The sequence below is a fragment of the Pteropus vampyrus genome, unplaced genomic scaffold (assembly GCF_000151845.1).
Source record: "Pteropus vampyrus isolate Shadow unplaced genomic scaffold, Pvam_2.0 Scaffold109, whole genome shotgun sequence".
Lineage (NCBI taxonomy): Eukaryota > Metazoa > Chordata > Mammalia > Chiroptera > Pteropodidae > Pteropus > Pteropus vampyrus.
The window spans coordinates 3631094-3639527 of NW_011888890.1; the positions used below are offsets into that span (position 1 = coordinate 3631094).

Here is an 8434-nt window from a genome sequence, read left to right on the forward strand (position 1 = left end):
GGTCTTTAGGTTTTGTGATATTCCCAAGGTGGCTCTCAAACATCTGCAACCATCATTTATATCCTACCTTTATGCAGCAATGCCTCTAAATGAAGCCACAGTTTATAAGCCTAAGTGATAAATTTGAGATTGTGTCAGTGGCTTACCAGTTGCTGAAGGCAGACATCTGAAGGTGTCTCCATGTAAGAGAAGCTGAAAATCTGTGTGAAATCAGGGGAAATCCCTTCAGTACCAGAAATCACCTTTTGTAACAGGAACAGCCAGAAAGTCTAGGAAGACCCACTTCACCACTACGGTATAGAGACGGAGCAAAACGCTTGATAGTTTTTCTGATGTCCTAGTTGAATTTCCATAGTAAGGGATCTCACACAGCATCAACTCTTAAAGACCTGTTCATTTTTGCACTTATGCTGAAGAGTTTAAAACTGTGTCACTGCACTTTTCCTTTTTGATTCAAGAGAAAGAAAGAAATCACGCGGGCTTTCTGGACTTCATAGTCCCTGACGCAGGCCCTTCAAAATGAAACTTGAGGCAGCATACTTTTTGGGTTTGTTATTTCAAATATATTTGATAGTGCAAGTGAGAAAGGATCTTAGCTGTTGGCCAGTCAGGTTGCCCCTTCAATCCAACTCTAAAATCCTATCCTGTCTGAGGAGTTTCTGAGGTGTCTTGGCCCTCCAGAATCATACAGTGAGAATTTAGTTGGCTCTAAACTTCTCGTATGGAATAAATTTACACTTAATCTAGACTCTAAAGTAGAAGAAATTAAGCTCCTGGTCTTCCTACTGTTTTAAAAACGTTTTGCATTTTAAAAAATACGGCAAATGAATAAACAGACCATGTGAATTTTTAAAGCACTTTCCAAGTCATGTCATATTTTAAGTATAGTTTCAGTTGTAAATCTACCCAATCTATGTTCTCTTTCATTGATTCTAAGATGTATTTTCCCCACATTTACACTTTCTGAAATTGCAATGCATGTGCAGTATGGCTATATTTAAGTGGTAGGGTTTTATTCCCCCAGAAGAAGCTGGGTTTTTTTTGTTATTTTTTTTAAGTCAATGTGTGTCTCTTATATTCAACTATATCTTAAAACTGAACAAATGTGATATTTCGGTTCTCTTATGCTTTCTACAGTGTAAGTTTCCAGTAAGACAGATACATGAAGCTTCTGACATAGACTATAGATATAGTTTGTCCCGACATAGGCTCAGACTTCCTTAAGGAGAAGGCAGTTCATTATAAAGATAAGAAGGAAGTTAAACTAAGAAGCTGTTTAGGATGTGACGCAATTCTGTGGACTAGCTTTGGTCTCTATTTCTCTTTCATGGCCTACATAATCTGTCTGTGTGTGTATGTATGTATGTATGTATGAATGTGTCTGTTTGTCTGTCTGTCTATCTTCACTGCCAATCTTTTCTTTTTCTGCGGTTCAGATTTGGGAATGAACCATTCTGATTGGTTTAGCTAATTGTGATTACCTTAGCTGAGCATAGCAGAGCTGAGCACAGCTGAGCAATTCATACAGAGGACATCAGGCTGTCTTTGGTCAGGTGCTGACCAGTGATACCGTCGATGGTCCTCTTAGCACAAAAAAGAGCCTAATGCTATTTCTCTGTAGGGAAGAGTCTGGACATGATAAGCCTTCTCATTAATATATTCAGGGAAAAAAAAGTAGTCTTTCCCTGGTTAATCAAAAGGACAACTCCAAGAAATGACTTAATAAACTTCGTATTATAAACCTCCTGTGTGAGACTACATAGCTGGGAAGGAAGATAAAAGGAAGTAGATAGAGGTATGAGAGGTAATTGTGGGACCATTTCAAATTGCGTGAGTTGGAGTCCTATAGGCAACTCAGTGAAGCAGTGGGAACAATAAAACTTTACTAGAAAAGTTATATATTATGAAATGTAAAAATATACTCTACATTTCATAAACTCAGCAGTTTGCAACATGTGTATTACACTTTAATATGCCAAACAAACTTCTATAACAACTTGATCAATGGGTATACTTTTGCCATTTTTTTTCCTCTGAAATTTCATCCTACAACTCTTAAGATGTTCGACTCTAAAACAGACAAGTGTATTGATAGTTCTCTCTCATTCTTTTATGAGTGATGAACATACAGTACTACTTCTGTGGGCATGTGGGCCCTAGAGATGACTGTAACCTGCTATTGATCAGCTGATTGAAGATAAATGGCTTAGCTGCTTGTATTGCAGATTACATCATTAACATGGTCAGTAAACCATGAATTGTTCAATAAGGTGTTTATCTTTTTTCATTTTATTTCTGCTCTTTTATCATTTTTATTATAAAAGACAAAATGACCCACACTAACCAGCAAGATCAGTTGAAAAGAGACCCAGTAGGGTACCACTATGGGTGCAAAGTTGCAGACAGCTGAGTTCTAATGGTTTAATGGTATGTAGTATATGTTTTGAACTGAAGAAAATATAGAGTTTTGATAATCTTTTTTTTCTGTGTTTCTCTTGCAGCTTCCTTTTGCCTCATATTTATTGGAAGCAGTTCTGGAGAAAATAAATGAAAAAAATAAACTAGTTGAAGGGTATTTCACAATTATGAAAGATACTAGATGATATTACAATGGAGAACTTTTTTTCAAATATGAACTTTTTATGTGGTGTGATTGGAAAACATGCATTGGAATTCTGATACAATATCTGCTCCACCTATCAATAGTCAGGTTCAATATCAAAATAAGAAGTCTCTGAAACTAATTAATTGCTGAACAAGTGAAACTAATTAAGTACATAGCCATTTAAAAGGAAATAGTGTAGCATTTGATTGTTGAATACAAATATTGCCACAAATCAATGCAAACTTAAAAATGATTTTTCTTCCAGTGCATTAGAAGAAATTAAAATAAGCTTGGCACACACAAATTATTCTGAATATAAAAAGAAAAAAATTGTAAACTAAGGATTTAATCTTTTAAATTTTATGAAGAAACGACTTTTTACATAAAACTGCTGTAAGTGGCCTTAAATCATCCAATGAGGAAGACATTTGTATTGTAAACAAATATGAAATGAAACATCGTAACTAAAGGACGAACATTTAATAAAATACAACGTGTGGTCCAACTATATCTGTTCTCAACATACTGGATTACATACAAGATATTGTATTTTCCTATAATTATTTGGCAAAAATAAAAACATTTTCTCCCTCTCTCTCTCTCTTTTTTTAAATTCATAATTCTTTTATGGTCATATGAATTAGCGAAGGACCACAAACCCAGTGTATAAAATTAGACTGGATCCTACTATGATCAGCTAATAAGTCTAATTCTTAACAATGATATCATCCTTATTTAGACTCCCAAACATTCCCACCTCATTTTACCTCTTTACTATGTTCCTGCCACACTTGACTGTTTTGTTCCTTTAATTACCAAACTTGTGCCTGCCTCCAGTCTTTACCCTTGCTACTCCCTCTTTCTAGAATACTCTGTGCTCAGCTTTTTTCATGACTGCCTCCTTCTCACCATTTAAGTTCATCTTGTATGTTCCCTTAGAGACACATTCCCTGGCCATCTTACTATTTAACTTCCTTTATAACAAAATTACATATTTTATCTGTGCACTTATTTATTTTTTTGTTAATTTTTCCTCCCCCATTCTTAGACTAGGTCCCATGAAGTTAAGGCAGAGGTTGGCAAATTATGGCCCATAGGTCATTGACCTGCCATCTGTTTATGTGTGGACTACAAACTTAGAATGCTTTTTACATTATCAAATGGCTTTTTAAAAAGAAGAATAATGTTTTGTAGCATGTGAAAGTTATGTAAAATTTAAATTTTAGTCTGTCAATAAAGTTTTATTGGAACATTGCAATGCTCATTTATGTATTGTTTATGACTGCTTTCACACGACAGTAGTGGAGGTGAGTATCATGGCAAAGACCGTATATAGTGCATTCTTCACTTTGCACTACTGCTTGGCACACTGCGAATCATGGTGACACAGTTATAACTCGACAGCACTTCAAGTGCCGCAAATACTACCACACTGCAGTTTTTAGAAATACCAGTGTATACCCATTATGTCAAAAAAAGAAAAAAGAAAAATGGCTGCAAGATGTCACTCTTTTAAGGCATAGTGGAGTGTGTATTATTTTGCTATTGAGTTATTTTGCAAAGCCGTATACCTATGCTAAAAAGAATGCAATATATATCGATATTACATAACCACAGTACATTGTTAAAATAGGAAGCTGACATTAGTACCATATTATTAACTGAAATATAGACCATGTATCAATTTCACAAGTTTTTACATTCACTTTTCTTGACGGCATAGTTTCATGAAATTTTGTCACATGTGCAGATTATATAACCATCACAGAGCTGTTCCATCAACACAAAGAGTACACACATGCATGTGCACGCACGCACACACACCCTATTTCTCTGTAGAACTCTGGCTAATACACCAGGGTTTGGCTATTGCATATAAAGTTACTATAAAGATTCATGTACAGGTTTTTGTGTAAAAAAATTTCATTTCTCTACAATAAATACCCATGAGTGTGATTGCTGGGTCATGCAGTAAGTATGTTTTTAACTTGGTAAGAAACTACAAAACTGTTTTCTAGAGTGGCTTTATACCATTTTGCAGTCCCACCAACAAAGTCAAGTGGATCATTTGGTCTGCATCCTCTTCAGGACTTGGTATTGCTATTTTTTTATTTTAGCCATTTTAATGGGCATGTAGTGGTAATATTTTCCTTTTCAAGTTTTATTCTCTCCCTGGTCACATTTAAGTTATCATTTTTTTGTTTGTTTTTCTGTCTCTAAAACCAGCATTTATGATCCTTTCAGAAAGCATGGGCTGTTGAGAACAGGGTGATTGGGGTTGAGTGGGGCACATAACTCTTCTCCAGACCAAAAAAGCACTCCCAGTAATCACCACAGGTTTTACAAAGCATTTCTAAAAGACAGGTCTATTCTTTATCTATTGCTATAGAACAAATTATCCTAAAACTTAGTAGCATAAAACAATATTTATTTAGGCCAGTTTCTTTGGGTCAGAAATATGAGCACAACTTAAATGTGTTCTCTGACAGTAGGTCTCTCAGAAGCCTGCAGCCATATCAAGGCTTGACTCAGAAGGAGCCACTTCCTAGCTCACTCAGGTAATGGGCAAGATTCAGCTTTTTTTTACAGACTATATTGGACTGAGGGCTTCAGTTCCTTGCGGGCTATCAGTTAAAGGCTGCCTTCACTTCTTTTCCACCTGGTCCTCTTCAACATGGCAATCTGCTTCGTCTCACACATGGAGGAGATCCCGCAGGGATATGAATAACGAGATGTGAGGATCCTTAGGGTCCATTTCAGGAGCTGCCTACCACACAGCAGTGTTTAGATTTGACAGTCTGGATGAAGCCGTCTTTGCAAGGTAAGCGTAGATTTACCTAGAATCATTATTTATTTGCGGTTGTTTGAAGAAGGAAGATGGAGTCCATAGGTCTCAAACTTGCAAATACCCCTTGGCACCATCGCCATAAGATATAAACAAAAGAAATCCTCTCCACCAAGAGTGAGATCCATCTCTTAAAGATACTTAACAGATGAATTTAAGGAGGTAGTTAATTCTCATCTCTGGACTTTCAGAGCAAACAAAATAAAACCAGTGTCAGAAATCTACAAATTTGGAAGGTCATGTGAGTCCATTCTATACCCTTCCTCAAATTCAAACTGTAGAAACATTGTTGATAGTCAGAGGTGGAAGTATAAAGTGTTAGAGATTCAAGACCAGAATAGAACAAGCTTTTGGCTCCTCAAACCTACCATACCATACCAATGAACTTGGGAAGCCTTCCAACAAAATAGAAGCTAAGGAATACCTTTCAAAACACTTGTTTGTACAGTATATTCATATTATTAGAAAAATAGAGAATCTGATTAAGATTAGTTTTCTGTGAAAAGAGGACTAGGAAGTCTTTCCTGGGAAAGCAACTTGATTGTTACAGTATATCCTTTTCTACTGTTTCAATATGCTGCCATATGTATTTACCTTTCAATTTAGTGACAGTTTTTATAAACTCTTTAAAACTATCCCTGAAGTAAAGATAAAGAAAATGGAAATAGCAAATTATCTAGAAAGTAAAATGAGAACTTTTTTTTATAAAAAAAAAAACCTATGAGACACAGCTAAAGCTGTATCTAAAAGATAATGAATAACTCAAACAAGTTTTTTTAATAAAAAATAGGCTGAAAAGAAGTAAACATACAACTTAACAAATAGAAAAGAAAAACAAAATAAACCTAAAGAGAGTAGGAGGAAATAATTCATGAAAGTGAAATTAATTTAAAAAGAAAAACAACTAAAGAAGATATAAAAATACAGCTGATACTTATAATTTAATTAGTTATCCCCAGTAAGCCTAATTAAAGATAAAAGAAGAAAATAAAAACATGCAACATTAGGAACTGTGAAAGATATGAAAGATTTTAAAAATTATAAAAGAATGTACAACTGTATATCAATTGTAAGGAAATGTATGGTTTTCTGGAAAAATATAAATAAACCAGTTTCACTTAAGAAATGACAGAAAGTCAAACAAACCATTATATATAACAAATTAGAAACATGGCTAAAGATCTGCCTTCTAGAAAAGCACCAGGACCTGATGATTTTACCATTGACATCTATTTAGCCTCAAAGAACAGAATATTCTTGTATTTTAACTATTCATGGAAAAAGATGAGGAGATCCCATAAATCATATTTATGAAGCAAAGATAGGTTAAGTAACAAAACCTATAGGTAAATATAACTAAAAAGAGAACTATAGATCTCTCTAAATGAACTATAGTATCTTTTACTAATAAAAATATAAATAGTCTAGGTAAAAATAGAAATTCTAGTTATTCAAATAACAGTATATCTGGCCAGATAAATTTCAATCCAAATACAATGATCAGAAAATATATCATCGTAACTCATTATACCGACAGAATAAAAGAGAAAAAAATATTTTATGTAGTATATGATAAAATTTAATATGATAAAGTATACAGAAAAATAAGAAAAGTAGAAACCGAAAAAGGCCAGTAGGCATATAAAAAGGTACTGACTCTCAAATGAATTTTTTTTTTTTTTACCTCAGAGTGAAAAAAAATCGAGTGCTGGTGAGAGTATATGGAAGTGAGCTCTCTCATATATTGCTGGTAAGAATGTGAATTGTTAAATTTTTGCAAGGTAATTTATTGTACCTGTTAAAAATTAGCCAGAAATGGCCCTTTGGGGAATCTACTCTATAAAGCACAAATAAATAGGAATAAATATAAACAAATAATTTGTAGAGGTTAAAGCAATAAACAGTTTTGCTACCCATCAGATGGTTGAGTAAGTTGTGATATATCCTTATCTATGATTAACTATTAAATAGAATGCATTAAATCTACATCTATTTTATCTAGTGGAGTGACCATTTGCATATATTATATGAAGTCTAATTTACTTATAATAAAACTAACCCCTTTAAAGTATAAAATGCAGTGGTTTTTAGTATATTCACAAGTATGTACAACTATTACCACTATCAATTTTCAGAATATTTTCACTACCCCCAAAGAAATCCTGTACCCATTAGCAGTCAAAATGCTAGAAAACTAACACTCAGGAGCAGCTCTTAACTAATGCCTGGCAGAAGTTGGTGTATAAATAAACTGCTCCCTTGCCCCTTCAGTGACAGACACTAAGGCACACATTTACATAATTTCCCCTTCAGGATTAAACTCTAGTAATTCACAATGTTACCTTCTATGGTAAGGCACATTTTATTGGTTTTCTTCTCTTTTTTCTTGCCTTTTTCCTACTGATGTTTCTTGGGATCATCTCCCCAATAAAGTCCTTGCATTCAAATATTTATCTTGAGATCTGTTTCTACAAGAACCCAACTAAGAAAACATATCAGATAACATGATCCTAGAAAGCATATTTTCAGGATGAGATTCTGGAGTTGTATCATTCACTGTCCAGATGATAGCAAAGACTCCATTATTGGTGAGAATTGGGTATGATAACCTAACTGGGGATACTACATTCTGTAGTATCACAATTACTAAGACTCTTACCTGTGGACAATTGAGTGGGGATAGGAATGGTAAAGGATGCAGTTCTATATAATATGTCTAGTATTCGAAAGGTATGGGGCAATAATAACTATAAAGACACTAAACTTCCGTAGCTACTATTAAGCGCCACTGATGCATTGAAGTGAGAAGGTGCCAGCCTCAGGTAAGTCAACTATCAATTTAAGGCCTAGTGTAAAAGCCAGAAAACTTATTTGGCAGCATTTACAGAGACTTTGTCTTCTATAACAATAGGACACAATGAGACTGAAAATGAGGTCTAGGAACTGTTTGTAATAATAGTGAATTTATTTTTAAAAGTGTGTGT

The 8434-nt window shown here is 34.3% G+C and overlaps 1 protein-coding gene across 5 annotated transcripts in view; it reads left to right on the plus strand.

Moving 5' to 3' along the window:
- The window catches only part of CNTLN (centlein), a 269734-nt gene extending 265877 nt beyond the window's left edge, over positions 1-3857 (plus strand). For 4 of the 5 annotated variants that reach the window (XM_023533714.1, XM_023533712.1, XM_023533713.1 and 1 more), the window contains exon 26: positions 2502-3198. In XM_023533714.1, the coding sequence (XP_023389482.1) occupies positions 2502-2603 (102 nt within the window). In that variant the 3' untranslated portion in view covers positions 2604-3198. Of the gene's footprint in view, positions 1-2501 lie in introns of all 5 variants that reach the window. The other variant, XM_011365337.2, reaches the window with a different exon arrangement.
- Positions 3858-8434: the final 4577 nt, after the last annotated feature.